The following is a 22,119-nucleotide window of genomic DNA, read 5'->3' as shown; positions in this document are numbered from 1 at the left end:
AGTTGAAAAAACAGCATTTCAAGAAATGCTGCAAATGTTATGGTACAAATTGAGTGTGAGGAAATACATAGAGTATCACAAATGACAAGTCCACAACTTTACAACAGTGAAAGATAACATATTAAAATAACTATTGCATTATTATGATATACTATGATTATTTATTATCATACCAATTGTGGCTTATTTGGTCTCCAAAAATGTAATACCGTTACCATCAATTTGTGGCACAATAAACATTTCAGAATGCACCTGCATTGTTTTGTCACGCAGTTAAACAAAAGTTTATCCAGTCATATATTTGTTATTGTATTTTTCTTAATGTCAATGTTAGTCTCGCGTCGTCTCATGGACACAATCTTGCGATTCGTCTCGTCTCGTGAGTTGGGTGTCTCGTGACACCCATATTCCTTACTACTTTCCATGTGTTTCCGATTGTCTCAAAATTGTTTATAGTGAGCAAGGTCGCCATTCAGCACCTGAGCGCTTGACCGCTGTGCCCCCACTGTTGCCCCCCACTGGTAGAAATGTGTAACTGTTGTAACAGGTGGTCCTGTTTCCTCCAAATTTTTATAGGTTTGGGCACCATTCTCTATATCAGGGGTCACCAATGTGGTGCCTGCTGGCACCAGGTAGCCCCCCCACGACCACATGAGGCGCCCGCAAGCCTGCTTTCCATTCAGGTTTTCAGTTCATAATGTGAGAACACTGGGAACAAATGCATTTTGAAACACAAAATGTCAGTTGTGGATACCAGCATTTTGTTAATGTTCTGGTGCATTCGCTTTGTTTGGGTTTAAAATAAGCTATGAAAATAAATGTTACAAAAATGAGTAGCTCTTGGCAATTTTAATTAAGTAAAAGTTGCTCTCACAAGAAAAAAACCTTGTAGACCACTGCTCTACCTGATCCAATTCAAACATTGACTACAGTGGCAAAAAAGTATGAATGTTCAAATTATTTTCGAGATGCTCCAATCTCCTTCAAACTGAAGATACTTGTGTGATATAAGACACAATTCGCATCGATTTTCACAACAATTCATGCCGCATTGCTTATTTCCTGATGCTGTCTTTTAAGTAGGCCATCAAGTTAGGAACGGAGGTGGAGAGAACTAGGTGACTGAGAGCACCAGAGGAGGAAGTTGAGGTATATATGGTGGAGAGGCTGGGGACGGTATAGGTTTATTTTTATGTCTGTGCCTGCATAGCCCCACTCTCTAATTAACTGCAAATTAAATTCTGATAAGCTGTGGCTGGTTCACAGTGCCATGGCTACAGGTAAATCTTTCCAAGGACAAGCGGCAGTCTGTGCCTACTGGTCTTCTTCTGAGCCTCCCTGGCAAGGTCAACATCTATTCCCCGGAATGAGAGCCTACCAAAGCTGGGTCAGACTTCATTCGAGCACTTTGGAAGTGCTGGAAAATTTTCTGCCATGCTGCAGTAGCTTTTTTTTCTTTCCACTCTTCGGTCCATGCTGACTTGATCTAGGACACATACTGCCCAGATGGTCCAAGACCTGTTTATAAGACTGTCACCAGTGGGGTTTTATGGTCTCATTATTATAGTCACCCGTCTGAGTTGCTTTCTTGATCCACATGCATCATACGGTGACTAAGCACTGACTTGCATCCTTGAGTTTGATATCAGACAGCCTCTTTATACTGAGATAAATAGTCAGGTGGTTATTCTCTTATTCTATCTTTTCCATTACTCTGCATGTGTGTCTCAGTTTCTTCCCTCATCTTCTCTTCCTCTGTTCATGTGACTAATGACAAGGTCCAGTGCTCATGTCCTTATATAGACCGATGTGCTGTCGGATCTGGCTGAAGCTGGGCTGATGGTGCATGCACACACAAACAGACCTCCTAAGTCTTGAGACATTTTGTTAACGTGCCCCCTGAAAATGTCCACATATTAGGCATAAAATGCAGGACAGGTTTTTATTAATGTTGGTGTAGCCGTATTAGAACTGGAAAGTGGCGATGTGCTAATTTTAGCTGAACAAGGATCCAGATTTTTTTCTTTTTTTTTTTTTTTTTACTAGGAACACAGTAGCTCTAAACTTAAAATTTTAGGAGCACAAGCAGAAAATTTAGGGGTGCACGCCAAAATCGACTTGCAAAGTAAATATTCACATTTCTTTTCATGTTCACTGTATTACTACTAAACACTTGAACAATAAATGGCAACTGTCTTCTCTAACCACCCTGGTTCTCTCCCTAACTTCTGGAAGGCCTCTTTGGTGGCATCATATACACCTTAAAGTCTGTTGACTGTTGCGCACAATAATTTATTCCTCCTTCAATATTTACTTTAGACTAGAAAATACCAGCCTGTCATTACACCTAACAACTTAATCTGTTTAGTTATACACTAGACGCCCCTACAACGTAAGTAATCCGTTCCAAGAACCTTTATGTTATAGGAATTTTATGTTATACGAAGCGTAAAATACATGTAAATAGCCTAATCCGTTCCAAGATCTTCCCAAACTCACACCTTTGGGCCTTCAAAATATTCAAAGTCCACCAAATATGGTGGGAAAATATAACAAAACGGCATAAACATAGTAGACTAACATTCCAATATAAAATAAGGTAAATAAGGTATAATGGTCGATGGGGAACAGCCGTGTAGTCTAGCAACATCACTGAATTTCATACCACCGTCATGCTTCTGGATCATTTCCTGCTTTGTTTCGATCGACAACTTTTCCCTTTTTTTCTTCTCACTTACACTTGGTTTAGGGCCCATGACTCTGGTAATTTTAACACAAAGAAAAGTAAACAAATTAAGAGGAGATTTCAATGCGTGCAAACTAGTTTAAGGGCGACTACGATGAGGAACAGAGCAGCATGTCTCTCATAAACACACCGACGTGCTGGATTAGTCAGCCAATGAGATGAGCGCGTAGGCGGTGCTCCGATAATCAGCCAATGAGAGCATGAAGCGTCAGTATTTCTGCATAACTTCCTGTTTCGTTTCGATCGACAACTTTTCCCTTTTTTCTTACCACTTACACTTGGTTTAGGGCCCATGACTCCGGTAATTTTAACACAACGAAAAGTCATGAAATTAAGAAGAGATTTCAATGCGTGCAAACTAGTTTAAGGGCGACTACGATGACGAAGGGAGCTCACACACAAACTTGGATGTGCTGGATAAGTCAGCCAATAAGATAAGAGCGTAGGCGGTGCCCAGATCATCAGCCAATGAGATGAGAGTGTAGGCGGTGCCCCGATAATCAGCCAATGAGAGCGTGAAGCCAGAAGGCGTCACCAAGTGTACTCTGTTAGTCTCTCTGTCGCTTGCACTGACTTGACGCTTTACGTTATATGGGATTCCTTACGTAATACGATGCGAAAAATGTACATTAATTCTTTACGTTCAGTGGAATTTACGTAAAAGGAGGTTTACGTTATGCGAGGTACTACTGTATGTTGAGTTCAAACATAGTTTCATTTAAAACATAGTTCCCCAACTACCGGGCCATGGCCCGGTACCGGTTTGTGGGCCGTGGAGAACTTTCAGAAGCAAAGACAATAAATAACTACATCAAACAATATGTACATGCATATCAATTTGAAAATAAGGACTTATTTTATTGGGAAATAATATACTGTTAAAAGCACATTGTTTTTGCATGTTTTGAATGTTTCCCAGCAGTCCTTCAACGCACCATTGTTGTGTGCTCTGAGACAGTGATAGTGATAGTGATAGTTACGCATAACTTTGTCTTCTTCTGCCACAAATAGACTTATTTTTGTCCTATTCATCGTTGTTTCAAATGCTGATGTGTGTGAATGCATAATGGTGAGCTTCGACGTTATGTCTGTGTTCAGTGGTAGCGTTCATATTTTGTTCGGTGTCAAGTTAATTCATGCTAGCACACCGCCTGTCACCCACGTCAAAAAACGATGTGATAATCTTCTCTCTGGAAAACAAACTCCAGGCTCGTACCAATGGTGCTTTTAATTTGATGCTGTTGGAAGCTTTTTTTCAGTGCGGTCAGACAGAATGTAACGTGCAGAGCTTTTATTGTGAAGGCCAGAAGTGTGTTGCTGGTAGTCACCTTCACGATAAGCTTTCACAACTTCAGTGGTCATCTTCAGAAGACTCTAGGTTACATTGTGCTTGTGTTTGGTGTATACACCATACATAATGAATAAGTAGCCCTAAGATTGGCTGGCGACCAGTCCAGAGCGTACCCTGCCTCTTGGCCAAATGTCAGCTGGATAATAAATACGTAGCATTACTTTACATACAGTCTTCATGTTCTTTGGTGTCAGTGTCCTCTCTTCTTCTTTTGGAATTAATGTCGGTTGTCAAACTAGCTCATTTGCACATTACTGTCAACTGCTGGAGTTCAGTAGTGTACTGGAGTATGGAGAAGACGTTTGTCAGCGACAAAAAATGTTAAATACTAAAATAAAATCGGCAAATTAACTGATAGCTCAGGTTGGCCATCATTTGGATTACAGCGGTTCCGATTCCTAGTTTCGATTCCGGTTCCTAATGATTCTCGATTCCGGTTCTTTTCAGCGGTAGCGTCATAAAGGTTTGCATGGTTTAAATGAGGGTGCTAACCAAAGTTCTTGGATGAAATGTCTGATTGTATCCTTGTTAGTTTTTTGTTTTTTTTAATTATATGAACTTTTTATGAATTACTTGAATTATTTTTGTTGTTATTATGAGTCTATTATGAATTTCTCACAGGGCTATTTTCAACCACTATATAAATATCAAACCACTGAAGTTGAACATAAATGTTTTGAAGTCTCTTTACATAAGAGTACACGTTCACAAATGATCTTTATTTTTGAAAACCTCATGAAAAACCATTTCTAATATCCTGTTGGAGAGTGTCTTATGATGCAGAATAGACAAAGTGTAACTTAACCACCTAACTGAGTTCCTACCAACCTGTATGCAGAATGTCAAATAAGTACACTTAAAGCGGGGTCTGGCCAACTTCCTGGCTAAAGCTAGCGTTAACTTGTCTTTGAAAAAGTTCACAGCCTTACGTTAGCTGGATATTTGAGTTGGCCATCGTATTCGCAGTATAAAGAATAATTTGTTTGCTGCTTCAATTTTGGCATACAGTCGACATAATTTATTGTTTTACTTACCTGACTAGTTGGAAGAAGTCCGGCAAAGAGCATCAAAAACAGGGCACTCTGTACACCGTGAATCCTGAGGTGTTTCATCCTGTTAGTGGCGCACCCTCCTTTGCATGATATGATGGTGTGCAAATGTTGGACTGTGCCGACCGTTCATTTTTTTTTTTTTGGCAAAATTTCAGCAAAACGTTTCTAGCACCACCACACACTGTCCATCTATCCATCCATTTTCTATGCAGCTGGTCCTCACTTAGGGTCCCGGGGGTATGCTGGAGCCTATCCGTCACACACTGTCCATGGTTGAAATGGATGAACACAAACACTTCCTGTCGCTTCTTCTTCATTGGTGTTTCCTGGCTTCTTCTTTGTTGGTGTTAAGCAGCCATTTTTTCACCGAAAGTAGGAACCAAAATATAGAAAAATTAACGATTGCGGGAGAATCGGAATGTTTGTCCCGGTTCCCATCGAGGCTCGATGCATGATGTCCAACCCTACTGGTAGCACATGCGCGAACAGATGAAAAATGTACCCGCAATGTCGCAAAATGTGACCATTTAGCCGCGGCCTGGAGCCCTATTTAGCCCTCCTACATTTTGATTATCTCAAATACTAGCCAGTGTGCTTTTGGAATTACCTCCTTAACTTGAAACTAATTCTCATTCTGAAATATATTTGGATTTAGAACATATACTGTACTTTATAGATTTTATTTTCTTGAGTATTTTCAATGTAGTGTAGCCTAGCAATGTGTAGAATAGAAGTGCTTTGAACAGAAATGTTGAGTCAACAAATGTATGGTTGGGTGGCAGTAGTTTGCCGTCTTTGTGTAAATGCAATTACAGTAGATGGCTGCTTTTTGCAGGGGGTTACATCCCAGACCACCGGGGAATGACAAGAAATTGCGAGTAAACTTCAATTTTCTTTGCTTCACGAAGACACGCAGCTCTATCGCTCAAGCAAACCCAGTTCTATCCACCCACCTTCCTCCCTCCCCCCACCTGCTTAACTGAAATTAAATCCTGGCTCACCTCAGATTTTCTCAAACTCAACCGTGAAAAAACAAACTTCTTGTTGGTTCAAAATCGACACTAAAGTCGAGTTTCTTCCTGAGCATCGACAACTCCACAGTGTCCCCCTCTTGCTAGCTTGCTATCATTCCATTCCCACATCAATGACATTACCTGGCCGGCTTATTTCCATCTATGCAACATCAAGCGCCTACGCCCCTCCCTCAGCCCCCACACTACTACTATTCTTGTTCACAGCCTGGTCACCTCCTGTATTGATTATTGCAACTTTCTCCTCGTCTGTCTCCCTCACAAACCACTTCATAAGCTTCAAATGGTTCACACTTCAGGCGCCCTCATTATCACCAGAACCCCTTCATTTCATTACATCGCCCCCTGCAGCAGCTCCACTGGTTACTTGTTAAGTCCAGAATTGAATTAAAAATCCTGTTGTATACAATCAGGGCCATCCACAAGCTGTCCTTTTTTAAAATTTTGATTTAACTGTAGTTTGTGCACACCTGGAGGTAAGGACTCGAACAAATTTGGATTTGACCAACTGTACCTGTTGATTTGTCCTAATCAAATATTATAACATACACATAATATAACATATATTACATATATAACATATATATAGCATATCACTACTATCAGGATATCCAGAGTATGGAGCAAAGGGAGTCACCTGCTGTGGCCCAGCAAATTCCACTGTACATGCACTGGACATGCGCCGAGCAGCCGGTGTGACAAAGAGAGATCTCTACCTTTTTACACTTTTAAGACGCCGTGACACAACACGCCCCAGGCGTCGTAGCGATGCTGGTGTTTCAGGTTTTTTGTGTGCTTTTTTTGGGGGGGGGGGACAACTAGCACGAGAAATGTCTTTCTCTGAAAGTGAATGTTTGTTTACAAGTGAGCTCAGGGAAGTTCAGACAGGCCAGAAAAAAGAAACGCTTGATTTGTTCACCCGTACAGTACGGTTAGCCTCATTGGAGCATTTTTTTTAAAATTGTCAATTATTGGACCTATTTTTAATTGAATCGGCTTTATCGGTATGATGTCATAATTCCCTCATATCGACCCGATAATGATCAGACCAATAATTATCATGCACAACTTACTATGCCGCTTATCCTCACTAGGGTCACGGGTATGCTGGAGCCTATCCCAGCTGACTTTGGGTGAGAGGCGGGGTACACCCTGGACTGGTCGCCAGACAATGGCAGGGCACATATAGACAAACAACCATCCACACTCACATTCATACCTATGGACAATTTAGAGTCGCCAATTAACCTAACATGCATGTTTTTGGAATGTGGGAGGAAACTGGAGTACCCGGAGAAAACCCACACACGCACGGGGAGAACATGCAAACTCCACACAGAGATGCCCAAGCAGAGATTCAAACCCAGGTCTTCCCGATCTCCTGACTGTGTGGCCAACATGCTAACCACTTGCCCACCGTGCGGGCCCCCCTTATTATTATTTTTATTGAGATTAATATTATTATTAATAGTAATAATAATATGAGATACGGCCATAAAAATGTCTATTTGTGACACACAGCTCACTCCCTCTACCCCCAAACACTCCTGCTAGCTTGATGTTGAAGTTGCCTTTTGATTTTGGATTAAAATGTACAATAAAATTAACTGTTGTTAATTATTGGATGAGATTTAGCTCCAGAACCCTCCCCTTCTCTCTTCAATTGCCATTGTTCACTCATGACATAATCCAGGTCTAAGCCCTAAATATGCCTCACACACTTATTAAACACATTTAAAGTATGAAATGTAGGGGTTCATAACATCGGGCCAATGTGAGGAATTATGAGTTACTGAGGAATTAATTAGGAGGCAAAATTACCCGTATTGTGCTGTGGGTGTGTTAGTGTGAGCAAATCAAGTGCTTCTTTTCTTTTCAAACAGCCTTTCCTCATCGTGTGGGACTTCTTACTGTTTCAGAGGAAGACATTTTGCCAAATGCTCCAAATCCTCTGCAAACATTCCGCGATGAGGGGGAAAAAAACATCAAGCTTCAACACATCAAACCTTACCAGCCACCTGAAATGCCATCATCGCTACGATGCTGGGCTTCTTCCTATTGCCGCAGTGTATGAAAAGTGCAAAAAAGTTTGCCAGAGACGACCCGAGGACTAAAGCCATCTGTGATTTCATCATGGATATGATGGTGCTGGATGACCAACCCCTTTACCATTGTTGAAGATACCGGCTTTTGTCGGCTAGTATTCCCCTTGGAGCCACAATTTGTGCTTCTGAGCCGCTGCTATTTTTTAAAAATGTTTTGTTAATAGTAATAGTAATGATGTCATGATATTTGGTAAGGACGAATCTACGGGTACAGTTTGCCAAATTCAACATCATAATCATAATAATAATAATAGATACGAATAACTTATCAGTATCTGTCTTGAGAAGCAGGAAGTTACCGGTATTGGCTTGAAAAAGAATATTGTTCACCCCCCTGCAATATTTTCTTACGGCGACGCAGTGACTCTGTAGCATAATGAAACCTTAACACAGCATACATAAGGCAGCCATCATGTTAAAGCGTACTCTTACTTCAAAGCAAGTGTATCGCCACCCTTAAACGTCCATTTACCTTCTCGTCAACCTTTGTGAGCCATCTGTTTAGACGTTTGTACATTAGCTTTATTTAATCTTTACTGAGGACCTGATTCAGATTATTCAAAAAGTTCTAACATGTCTTTACGACTTGAGCGGTATGTTGATGCGAGCAAATGATCACACTATTTATTTCACAGTAAAGATAATCGGATATCTTGGGTGGGCTTTTTGCTGGGATGACGTCCAAATCCATGGCTGCTACTTTGTTAGATGTTACAGTTACCAACAGAGCATTGTATGATGTTAATGGGTGTGTCATTTTAGGAGAGATGGCCCTACACGCATACACATGCGCGCTCGTCAGACCTAGTTATCGACATAAGGAGATCTCTCCTTAAATGGTAGACTGCCCAGGGCCCTGTCTTTTTTCCCGCGGAAATGAAGTCCAGGTCTCAGAATAGCCTTTTAAAAAGTGGAGGGGGGAAGATGGGAGGGAATGATGACACAGGCACAGCAAAATAAGGTAAAAGAGATGACAGGAGGAGGTTTGATGATGTCCGAACTTGAGTAGTGACCTTGAAAGATGCTAAACTATAACTATAACAGAACAATATATTCTAACTTCACACCACTCCAATAGACTCCAATACATCTTGATTGCAGGGAAGAAACACTTTGGGCCAGTCTAATTAATTGTAGACAAAACCTGCAGTCCATACATCTTGATTTTATCCACCACTAACAAATTGTCTTTTCTCATTGCAGCCGGAAAACCTACAGAAAACATGGCTGAGGGAGTTATACCAGGTACGTATGTCTGGCCTTGATCGTGTTAGCTTTAGGAAAATCCATAAAATCCTGTTTGGGAATGAGGAGGAATGGTTAGCTTCATGTTAGTACTAGGTCTGTGCAAGTAATCTGATAACTCTAGCAATATCATTCCATAGCATCTCTTTTAGTAGTCAGACCAATATGCCCCCTACATGGCTCAAGACTGCATTTTTCTCAACCAGATAATTTAAGAACACAACCACCGGCTAGCAAAGGTTACCAGTGGTGGTTTACCAGATCAGACTGGGCAAAAAAAATTGCCTATTTTTTCACAATTCCGAATTAAACTGCATAAGATTTGGCGAAAATTGTTGTTAGGACCGAATAAGATGAGCGGTCACTCATGCCACAAATAAATGAATGCATGGGATACAGTCTTTTTTCCAGTGTGCTTGCAAGTTTTGATTGTGGATCTTTAATTATTGGGGGCTAAAAGAGATGATAAAAGCACTCTTTTCACTACCCGTTCTTCAAAAAACAGGTAGCATTAAATAAGATCTACTTCTGCTTACTCCGTTTCAGATATGCTAAATTGTGGAAGTATACACATGCACCGATCACAAGCATGCATCGATCAATCGGTCTCCTTATCGATCATCGCTAATTTTCTTTATTTTTGGGGCTGGGAGATCGGCCAATCTTATCCTCTGTTATAAGCAAAGCGAAAAGAGCAAAGCTACTATGAGGAAAATGGACTTTATGGCATTGAACGGCCGGCCATTTTCAGTCACTCTGCTCTTTGTTTTTGTTAAGAGGCTCATATCAGGTCTGCAGTGTCACCTGTTTGGTTTAAAAAAAAGACTGATATTATTTAGGAGATTGGACAGCAGTTTTCTAAACTTTTCATTTATATTTGAAAAAACTACATCATGCAGTTAAAACAACAACTTTGTATTGTTTCACCGGTACTGTTCAATGTTTTTCAACAAAATAAAATTGGAAGTTTGTAGATTTATGCTGTCAGTAATTAAAAACAAACCCAAACAAAATCGGTATCAGGCAAAATCGTAAGGCCAGGCTTTTTAAAGATTGGTCATCAGCCAGAAAATTGTAATCGGTGCACCCATAATAAACATGTGATGTTCCTCATGTAACTTGTTAAGCATGTTGAAAACAAATGAAAACAAATGGAAGCATTCCCATTGCCATTCATACAAGGTGTCTGTTAATATACGTAACTGACGAAGAACAGTCACATTACAGTCATTCAGTGGCCCGGCCGTGCTGCATGCACGCACGTGTTTGTGCTTCTGTTTGTCAAAGAAGCCCAACCCTAAGATGTTTTCCCACTTTGTCTTCAGTTTCTCTGGTTCGAATTAGTCGTGGACCGGTCTGAGATTCTGACAGTATGATAACTGTGGGGAAAAAATGTCACAGCTTCACTGTATTATAATTACAGCTCTGAAATGTGTTATTTTGAAAGATTGGAAAAGAGCAAAAAAAAAAATCAAGTCAAAACAGTCATTTTTAAACCATAAAATAGAACATGATGAAAGTGGAACATATGTTTTTAAAATAAATAACAAAAATAACTGAGGTCACAACATATATTTTAAGAAGTCACCAGCGTTATTATTTCATAGCGGTCAATGTACAGGTCACAATTTTCCACAAACTTCTGTTTCTGGATCATGTGATTGTTGTTAGCAACTCAAACGTTGTTAAGTGGTTTTTGCCTGTTGTTCAGTGGAGAGTAAACAGTTTATACCACTTTCCTCGACTCCTGTCTCGTTCTGAATCACATCTCCACATTTTTCCACAAGGGTGGAATTCCCAATTCGCTTGGAATTGTACGAAGACCTCTTCTAGGTGGTCTCAAACCGGTGGATTTGATGTGCACCCATGTTCAGTTACTATGTTCACACCGTCGCAAACAAACTGCACTAAGGGGAAAAAGGAACTACAATTCGTAAATAAATATGTAGTTTGTGATATTGTATCAACAAGCATGCTCTGTGTTTCTACAGCTTCAGGTGCTGTCATGGGACTATTACCACAAACTAAAGGCCTCAGTCCAAGTGACTTTAGATTGGAAGTTTGTTCTGAGTAAAGTGAAGGCATCTGCTCCCCTTTTGTACCAAGATCTTGTACTAACTCTTCTTTTCAATGATAACCTGAGAAGAAGACTATTATTCATGACTTACGTGTGTGTGTGTGTGTGTGTGTGTGTGTGTGTGTGTGTGTGTGTGTTTCAATATAGTCACAGTCAAACTGGCATGGAACAATACTTGGGCAATTCACAGAGCCAATTCCCTTATTCAGAGTTCACTTCTACATGAATGCAAGGAAAAGTCATGCTCGGTCATGTTCATATCTCACCTCTGCATACAAGCTGGTGACTAACCACAACTCTTTCCACTGGAGTTGGGGAAGCGATACAAATCATAGTCATGTTGGATGGCTGATGGGGATATGTTTTTAATCTTACTGCCACTATGTTTAAATATTTATGCTGATTCGATTGTTCTCAAAATTGTCAGCATTTTAAACAATTTTGTTTAGATAAGAGTAGAGCTGCAACAATTAATCTATGAATCGATGATTAATCGATTATCCAATGAATTGACAACTATTGTGGTATTAATTTTTTTTTATTAAAAATGCAAATACCCTCTGATTTCAGCCTCTCAAATGAGAATATTTGAATTTCCCGAGTCATCCAGGAAAGCATTTCTCCATGTTCCTCCCACATTCCAAAAACACGCATGTTAGGTTAATTGGCGACTCTAAATTGTCCATAGGTATGAATGTGATTGTGAATGATTGTTTGTCTATATGTGCCCTTCCATTGGCTGGCGACCAGTCCAGGGTGTACCCTGCCTCTCACCGCCGCGACCCTCGTGAGGACAAGCGGCATAGAAAATGGATGGATAGATGGATCCATGAAAGCAGACATATTATCTTTATGTTTTGGGCAAAATAAGATATTCACAAGCATCAGCTTTGACTTTGCAAAAACAGTGATGGACATCTTTGCCTCTTTTTGGATATGTTGCAGACCAAACCACTAACTGTGTTTAGTTCATATTGATTTGGTCTGTACAGTCCTTAACCGATTACTCGATTAATCAAAACAACAAGTTCAGATTAATCAACTCAGAAAGTAATCGTTAGTTGCAGCCCTGTAAATCGGCAAGATCACAAAGATTTGTTCCATAAAAATGATTGGGCTTGATGCTAATTGCAGACGATTCTCATCTGATAGCGATTTAAAATGGTCATGGGAACTGGCTCTTGTTGTGCAATTTGGTAACGGGATAGATGCCTGATATGACATTGTGCCCAATGCTATCCATGCACATGGAGGACATGACGGTCTGCCCACTCCCATGCCAGTAAGGGTCCTGCTGTATGTTTTTAAAATGTCTTTTTCAAAACCGGATGTGCTGTTTTTGACGTGGCGGCGTCTATGTAAACAGCACTGTGGCCAGAGCAGGGTTGCTATGTAGGATTATTTGTCTGTGCCCAATAAAACCAAGCCACACTGATTTGCGTTTCCATTAGCCGTTTAAACATTTAAGTTGTGCACCCGAACTTTTGGGTTGCTTTTTTTTTTGGTTGGTTTGACTGAGACCAAATCATAAGTAAGCCCGAAGCTTCCCAGAGACTACCACAACTTTACATTTGGATTATTCTGAGATGAATTCAATGTAAGAGGAATATTTCATTATGTTTGTTTAGAAATGTTTTCACACTTGACACCGACGGCCACCTACTGAAAAATGAAAGGATGCAAGGGTCACTGATATTTAGTTAAACAACACATGTAGAAGTTATATACATTTGAAGAAACCCCATCTTTGCCTTGTGATATACTGAAGGTGAAAAAGCATATTATTAGTATGAACTTCGGTTTTTGCTCTTTTTCCAATTTCCGCTGTTTTATTTTTAATTTTCCAAATATTTCTTCTTAAATAATTTCCATAAATTTTTTTTGTCATAATACTATGACTTTGTTCCTATAATATTTGTATTGATTTTGACTGATTTTCCCAAAAAATTGCAATTTGTTTTGTTAGTTTTTTATAATATTACCATGTACGTAAAAAAGAAAATGTCTCTTTTAATATTTCAACTTTGTGTTGCTAAAATGGCATTTTTCCTCCAAATATTACGGCTTTATTCTCATAAAATTGCAACTTTTTTCTTGTTAGAAAACAACTTTTTTCTTAATATTTTTTATTTTATTCTAGTAATATTATAGCTGTTTTTTTTTTTCATTTTTGCGTTTTTATTTCAACTTTGTACATTTTTTTCTTGTAATTATGACTTAATTGCCATGATATTTTGACTTTATTTCCATAACATAACCTTTTCCACAACCTTATTTTGCAAAAGTTACATTTCTTTTTTGCCTTGTTAGTTTTTCATAGCATTGCGACTAAAAAGAAAGCATCTCTCTTTAATATTTCAACTTTATGCTACTAAAATGATGTTATTACAACTACAACATTATTCTCGTTGTTACACATTACTATTGTGAACACGGATGGGCATGGCAATCAATTGTCATTGTTTACAAAGAAACTGAGACCCTTTCAGAAGCTTCCTCTCGGTTTTCAAATGTTTGAGTTTTGAGCCTCCAAATCTGTAGTTGTGGTATAAACAGTCAAAGTAATAATACTTATATATGTAATATTTTTTTACTTGTTTTTGGTTAAATATGACATTGCTGAACCAGATCCTCGATTGCTGTCTTTGGAGCCCATTTTGCAATTTTTAAAAGAGAGTTTGCACCTCAAACAATATATCCTCACTGTCACCCTACGTAATTATATGACTTTCTTTTTTTCCACCTCCCTGCTCTCCCTGATTGGGACAGGCGGTATTCCAGACTCGCCCTGAACGCACACAGTGCTTGACTGTCATCAGTCTGTTTTGCCTTAAGTGTATACAAGAATACCGTCTCTCGCATATCCAAATATTGCCAGAGGGAACTAAATAATAAATATACATGTGACCTAAAACATATTGACACGATCAGGTGACTTCTTTGACTTTATTTTTTACGAGTACTACATACTGCATTACATATCAGATTACTCATGTAATGTCTGTCGCATGACAGAAATGTAACTCCAGTCGGGATTTTGTTTTGACATGCAGATTTTTTTTCCATAAATGTCTAGATTATTATATTGCCATAACATTAGCTGCATGTCAAGCAACCATTATGTAGTTCTGCAGTGAAGCACTCCTGCGCCCAGAGCAAATTTATACTTTGAGTCCTGTCAGAGCCTAACTACTTAAGTTATAGTTTATATTTTTAAAAGGGAATACTTTAAGTCAAATATTGTTTAATCATGACCAGAAAGTGGAAAATAAATACAAAGGAAATAAGACATGTGACTTCATCATCTAAGAATGATTCATATGTTCAGTTGGACACATTTCAATTAAAAATCAATAAATATAAATTAATCCATTGATAATACTATATATCATTTATGTGTGTACATATTGCACGTTTTTTAAAATTTTTTTATTGCCAAGGCTTTTAACACCAGTAATGTGTGATGTGGTTCATGGCTGGTGAGGCACAATCTTTGCATGTTTTCTTTTACGTTAATGCAGTTACAAGAGAATAATTGACTTTTGTTAAAAAAACAGTTTCAAATACTTCTTAGACCCATTTATTTTTATTAACTAAAAAACATTTGTGGTCTTAGCTTTGTGTATATGAAGTACATGCACCCCATCCTTCTCCAGGGACAGCTCTGATACTTTGTTGTAATCACCTTCTTCTCAGCTGGGATGTATGATTCTCCACCTTGGTAGTCAAATTCATTCATTCATTCATCAGAGCATAAAAATATCTTTAATGCATTTGACTTACTGCTCTCTAGCTGTCCAAAAAAGTCTGTCTTTTCCTCTCTATGGAAGGACGGCAGTGACAAGCACCTTCCAGCTTACACACGCCGCCACCCCTTCAGGATGAGGAGAGTACTGCAAGTGCCTCCCGTGTATGACATTTCTGTATATTTTATTAAAGACGTTACACAGGCTGTAGAATGTCATGGTGTATCATAAATGTTTCTGCAACATTATATTATTGGCCACATGTTGACAAACACAAACTGGCAGGCGGCATGATCAAACTCAGTGCACTCAGACGGTAAGCACTGAGCCAAGAAGAGTCCTCTGGAGATGTTAGGTTTCTGCCCTCTATTTGAGCAGGAAATTTGCAAATTCAGAAAATGCATTTGTAATACACTTCAATTGACAGATATTAATATCTTATTTTATGTTGTCATATCCACGCCACTTTTTAACACTTTTTATTTACAGTGGCACTTTGCTGTGTTACTTGTCACTGGTGCTATAAACTCAATAGTCATGCTAAGTCTCATGAGAGTGTAACTTGATTTATTGGCAAAGTCTGCTGAGAACACAAAGTTGCCGACTAACAGGAGCTTACGCTTAACTTTTTAGCATTTTTTTTTGTTGATAGTTGTAATGATTCTTTGCGTGAGGATGCACAGCAGCTCCTTTACTTGGAACAGAACCAGAAAAGCAAAGCATTCTCTTCAACTCAACTTTAGTCCCTACCTTGTAATTACGTCTCACATGAGCGTGCCAAAACATGTTCCCCAGTTGATTCCTTCCTGCTTATAAAGTCAGTGTGTTGAAGCATGCACTGGTTACAGCTGTTGCATTGTGGAGCTGGCTTACACATCTTACCGTACAACTTGTGTTTGCATAGCAGGAGAGAGAGATGCATGCGGGGAGAGTGTGAGGTGCGGCCTGTGTGAACCAGGCTGCCCTGTATGCCAGCTCTGTGCTGCTGCCAGCTGACGTCATGGAAAAAAGTGTCAGACTCTGAACTTGTGTGTTGCGTCCAGCAACAAGCATCGGTGAGAACTGGAGTTAAATAAATCAGTCACGCCTTACTAAATCATGTGTGCATAATAAGCTCATTGTGCTACATCTCCTAGTGAAGCAAAACTGCATAATGATAGCTGAGTGCAGCTGACAGTGGCTGACCTAGAGACCTTTAAGGACAGGCAAACTCATTTAGTATGTGCCCTCTGATGTTCCTGTGCAACATCCTAGAGAATAAATAAGGCAAGCTGTTAAAGTCAGTTTTATCAGCTTGTAACAAAGGTCACTGTGCCACCTTGTTCAAGCCTCTGCTCCTCCCTCCCCACCTTTATATACTTTGAGTCTGGCTATATGCCAACATGTATAAACTGTAAGGGAATTCCTCTGAGAAATGGAATCATTATTTCAGGACCCACCTTGGTCGCTGATCAATGGCATTTGTGCACCAGCTACCGCGTTTCTTCCAGCCATACACTTCTCACCGCCATTCTTTTAGAGCTGTGATGCAAAAGTGAGATTGTTTAGATTTCTTATTTTGTATGATTTATACTTTTAAGGGTGTAGTGGAATATACCAAACATTTGCTGCCTGGTGGAACTCAATTTTATCATCTACAGTCTGACCCGTTTAAGTGGATGCACCGAAGATTATTTTTCGAGTTGATTAATCTGAAGCATGCTTCGATTAATCGAGTAAATGGTTAGGCCCTAGACGGACCAAATCAATATGAAGCAAACACAAATATTTTAGTGGATTGGTCTGCAACATATCATAAAAGAGGGGAAAATGTTGATCACCGATTTCCAAAGTCCAAGCTAATGTGTGTGAATATCTTGTTTTGCCTGAAACACAACGATAATAGGTCTGCTTTCATGGATCACTAAGGGAATTTAAAAAATATTCACATTCGAGAGGCTGAAATCGGACAATATTTACATTTTTTAATCAATAAACGATTAATCGAATATGAAAATAGTTGTCGATGAATTGAATCGGTGATTCATTGATTAATCACAGCTGCTCTAATGTTGACAACCTGTCTTAAGTCGACCAAGTCATGGTCCACGTCGACATACGTGGTCAGTCGCTTTTGTCAACATAACATTTGAGAGCCAAAAGGGTTATTTCTATGAAAAATCAGTCAGTCGGTGTATTGTTAACTTTATCGCTCGTGTGTTTTTGCAAAAGCAGATTTGTGGTTATGTCAAGATGTCTGCCACTGCCGCTTACAGAGCTGCCTCATGTACAGTGAAACCTTGGATATCATCATTCATTTAACTGAAACCAAACCATCCATCCATCCATCCATTTTCTACGCCGCTTGTCCTCACTACGGTCACGGGGGCATGCTAGAGCCTCACCCAGATGACTTCGGGTGACAGACAAACCAAATACTGTAGATTTTTCCATCAAGAAATAATCTAAATCCAAATAATCTGTTCCAGAAAACAGTACAATTATAGTTTTACATGCAGAAAACAATTAAAAATGCCTATACATATACTAGATGATGAATGAAAGGGATAAATGAATATTTAGGGTTATTTTAACGTCATTAAAGATGTGATTGTTGACAAAGACGCAATGAGGCAGCGAGATGCACGTAGAACTGTAATTATAAAACTATAAAAATGTGTATTGTGTTAACATTTTTGATCTACAGAGACAACCGCTGACGACATCATATACAGGCAACGGAGCTGACTTCCGGTTCGTGTTTCTATGTATGTGCAAGCTGCTAACAAGGACACTTTGTGATACATATACATTAAGAACACAGTAGGACTCACGCAGTGTACTGTATTATTAACACAAGAAGCACACCATATTGTAAACTATACCGGAAAATATATGCAAACTGAGGCAACATTTTTGCGTAATTTGTCTGTGTTAATTGGAAAAACATGCTGACCGAGTTTCTACTGTACGCATTTGTCAAACACTGCATGCATTTTGACCTTTGAATATGACTGTATGCTTTACTGGTCTCTTTGTATGCATTTCGTTGCATTTTGCTGGTGTCAGATTCAAGTTCTGTCTCTGCACGTGACGTGCACCAGTAAAAATCCTGGAGTTACTGCGACTACTGTAGGACTCGTTCAGAGAGCGTACAGCCCACCTCCGCGAACGCGTTCTCCTCCCATTTCAGATCAACAGTCACAATAAAAATGACTGCTATAACGCATCGATTAGTTCCTGCTGTGATAACAATTATTTCTTTTAATTATGATGGCTTGCTCGCTATGAACAAAGCAAGAGATGTGGTTGCTCACAGAGTGGACGTCACGTCAGGCGCTCAGCCTTGGAGGAGCAATAAAAGCAGGGGTGTCAAGCGTGCAGCACAGGGGCCATTTGAGGCACGGCGCTTGTTTATTTTTACACTGTAGGAATAGAATTGAACCCGCCAAAAAAATCCAGCAAAAAGCATTCCTTCAAGGCTGGCAAGTCTGCAGTTACCTCCAAAGATTCAGCATTGGAACAAAGATCTTTTCCTCTTTAGTGGTGGACCTCTCAGCCATTCCTTCATCCCCTTTTTAGTAACTACAAACACAAAACACCAAACGCACCCACTTTTTTTTAGATTGTTAGCCACCGAAAAAATGATCCCCTATTTATTATCGCCCACTCTCCTTGTGTCTCTGCTGAAAGTCACAAGTGAATATTCAAGCAATGACTATTTTTGGTTATGTCAACAACCGCATACGTCAGCCAATCCAAATCCAGGCATTGACTTCAAGTGTAATATAGCATCGTTTGAACTTGTAACTATGCTTTGAACACAAGTTAAGGTAAAATGATAAATCAATTAATGACCAAAATATGTAATTTAATCGACTCATAACGAATATAATATACAGACTGAACATTTCTATCATAAATGTTTTTGTTTTTTTTTTAATTCCAAAAATGCCCTTCTCTCGATTGGCAGCCTTTCTCATGGTGTCCCAGTGATGTATATTTGAAAGCAAAGCAGAGGTTTTACACTGGCTTTGGGTAAATGGGGATCGGGCACTGGTGTGGTAGTGTAAATATCGATTTGCATTGCACCACACTCTTGAATAGTCACACAGCTACATTTGCATTGGAAAATTGTCTGCACCATCATAGTCCAGTGATTCTGTCCAGCCCCCACATCCAGCCTTGTGACTTGTAAATTGAGGAGAGATGTTTTGAAGGTCATTATATAGTTCTCTGAAGCGGTGTTTTGTAAATATGCACGGCCCTTCAAAATTGTCCGCATTTACACCTCAGCTTTATTATTTAGTAGAAATACAAAGGAACATCAGGAGATGTGCATCTTACGCCAGACTGGATCCTTGAGGAGGAGAGTTTACCAGACTGTCATCATTGCGCAGCGCTCCAAAGACCTGAGTGTTAATTTCCAACCTCCGTTTAGGGACCGTGAAACATGATTCAGGCTTCTGATTAGTTTTCACTCAAGCGTTACTCTATGTGGATAAAAATGTCTAACCACAGAAAGATGACATCATACACTCGTCATCGTCCAATTAGCATAATTAGCAAAACGTGCTTTCATGTCAGTGGCCAATAAGACCAGAAAAAAATTTGGAGATTTGTTGTGATTTGCCTTTTTGAAAAAGAGTATCTGGAGGGGTCTGATTACTCGCAAAAAACATGGGTTAGCCAGGATCCCTAGAATTTTGCACATTTTTTGGTGCCTAGGGGGTTCATTTTGATGTCCGTGTGGTGCTGTAGATAGATTTCTATTTTTGATCACACCATGAATTAGTTGAGTGCAGGGTTTCTCCTAAGATTTTTTGAAGTTGTGGTGGTGGGCTGCATGGGAGGGGCGGACTTTCGCCGCTGTGTCGTGCTCTGCTGCATCAGCAAACAAAAAAAAAAAAGACAAATAGCAATATTTAAATACAGGTGTCATGTTTGAATAGAACACTTATACAAATACTAAAAGGTGAAGCAAATATTCTTTGGTGAACTACTCAACATCAGGTGGTGAGCTACTACCTGTGTACGAGCTACCTGTTGGAGATCCCTGTGATAGCGTCACTGTCTAAAGCTGTACACACTACGTGGTTCAGGTGCACAACTGTGACACACAACTAGTGTTTTGAAGACAAGCCACAAGTATTATAATGATGAAAAGAAAGCGAGATTGTTAAGTGACACTTTAAAAAAGTAAATTGTAATGATAACCGATGATTGATGTACCTCGTGAACATAATAGCCACTTTTAGCTCTGAGCTAGCTGGATGACGCCAGCCAGGCATGTAAACAAAAATGCCAGAAAGTGGAATGAGATTGAAACGTGAGCGATCAGACACGCTGGCATAGATAGGCTTAGCATGTGACAAGCTGTCAATTGACTACACATTTTTCAGGCTATTGTTCATAACAAAGTGAAAGTCGACACAAGACTTGTCGCGTATCTGGTCACTGGTCAAGTGCCAGCAAGGCAGTCAAGCAATTCTGGTGCATGCTAATCAAAATAAAGCGCAGTGAAGCATTTTTGATATTTTAAATTGTTTTCAAACTAATTGTGTCCAATATGTGCGTACATAATAATCTATATATGTATCTATATAGCATATATGTATATATATATACATTCATACAATATATTATTAAAATTGTTTTCAAGTTTTAAAAAAAATCATTTTTAAGGTGTGGCGGCTTTTATTTTTTAGTGGCACACCGCCACGATCAAATACATGTATCGGAAACCCTGGAGTGTGTAGGTTAGTTACCTCCTGTACATTTGCGTGGTATACATGCATATTTTATAAAGCTGATGGCTGCAAATGAAGAGTACTTCTTACTTAAGCAAGTCAAAGTTTGTACAGAGTTGTAACAATGCTACATTCACAAACAGTTCCATTAGAATTTGTTTATGAACGAGGGCCCACTGGTACGATAATCCCTCATTTATGGCTGTTGAGCAGTTCCAGACCCGACTGTGATAGGTGAATTTCCGCCAAGAGTGGTAATGGTAATGGTTTAATTGTATTTTGAACATGCATACAAGTTACATTGGAATACATCACATAGTACAATTCGCAGTTCCACGTGTCCAAAAAGGAGTAGGAACAAGCAAAGCTTATTTAATCCTACCCCATCAGTTGCAAAATACATTTGTTTGTGCACTTCTACTGTATTCAACATGTACCATTTACCAATTTTGAAATCGAAACCAAATTGAAATACCATAAGAAAATGATAAGGCAGTGTCCCAGTCTGTTCACGACAGGAGTTAACGGTAGTGATGCAGTGATAACTTATGTAACATTGATAATAGATAATAATAAATATAAAATAATTAGTGATGAAAAGTTAACATTGACACAAACATAGTTCGTTGTTGAGCGTGTACAGACAATGTAATAGTTGAAGTGGTTATAAGAAATGAGAAATAAGTAGTAAGTGCAAGAGTGATTATGGTTTTGTACGTACAGTGGTGTGACAAAGTGTTTGCCCCCTTTCTGATTTCTTATTTTTTTTTTGCATGTTTGTCACACTTAAATGTTTCAGATCATCAAACAAATTTAAATATTCGTCAATGACAACACAACTGAACACTTTGTGTGATGTAAAAGTAACGCTGCATTTCAGAAAAAGAACGTCATACCAACAGTAAAATATGGTGGTGGTAGTGTGATGGTCTTGGGCTGTTTTACTGCTTCAGGACCTGGAAGACTTGCTGTAATAAATGGAACTATGACTTCTGCTGTCTACCAACTCCTGAAGGATAATGTCAGGTCATCTGTTG

At 39.2% G+C, this 22,119-nt stretch overlaps 1 protein-coding gene across 2 annotated transcripts in view; it reads left to right on the top strand.

Moving 5' to 3' along the window:
* LOC129193662 (inositol polyphosphate-5-phosphatase A-like) overlaps positions 1-22,119 on the top strand; it is a 211,637-nt gene that overhangs the window by 31,460 nt on the left and 158,058 nt on the right. For both annotated transcript variants that reach the window (XM_054798096.1, XM_054798097.1), the window contains exon 2: positions 9,489-9,530. In XM_054798096.1, coding sequence (XP_054654071.1) covers positions 9,489-9,530 — 42 coding nt within the window. The remainder of the gene's footprint in view (positions 1-9,488; positions 9,531-22,119) is intronic.

This window comes from Dunckerocampus dactyliophorus, chromosome 14 (assembly GCF_027744805.1).
Source record: "Dunckerocampus dactyliophorus isolate RoL2022-P2 chromosome 14, RoL_Ddac_1.1, whole genome shotgun sequence".
Taxonomy (NCBI): domain Eukaryota; kingdom Metazoa; phylum Chordata; class Actinopteri; order Syngnathiformes; family Syngnathidae; genus Dunckerocampus; species Dunckerocampus dactyliophorus.
Note: the sequence above shows the minus strand (reverse complement) of the source record. Positions and strands in the feature narration are given on the sequence as shown.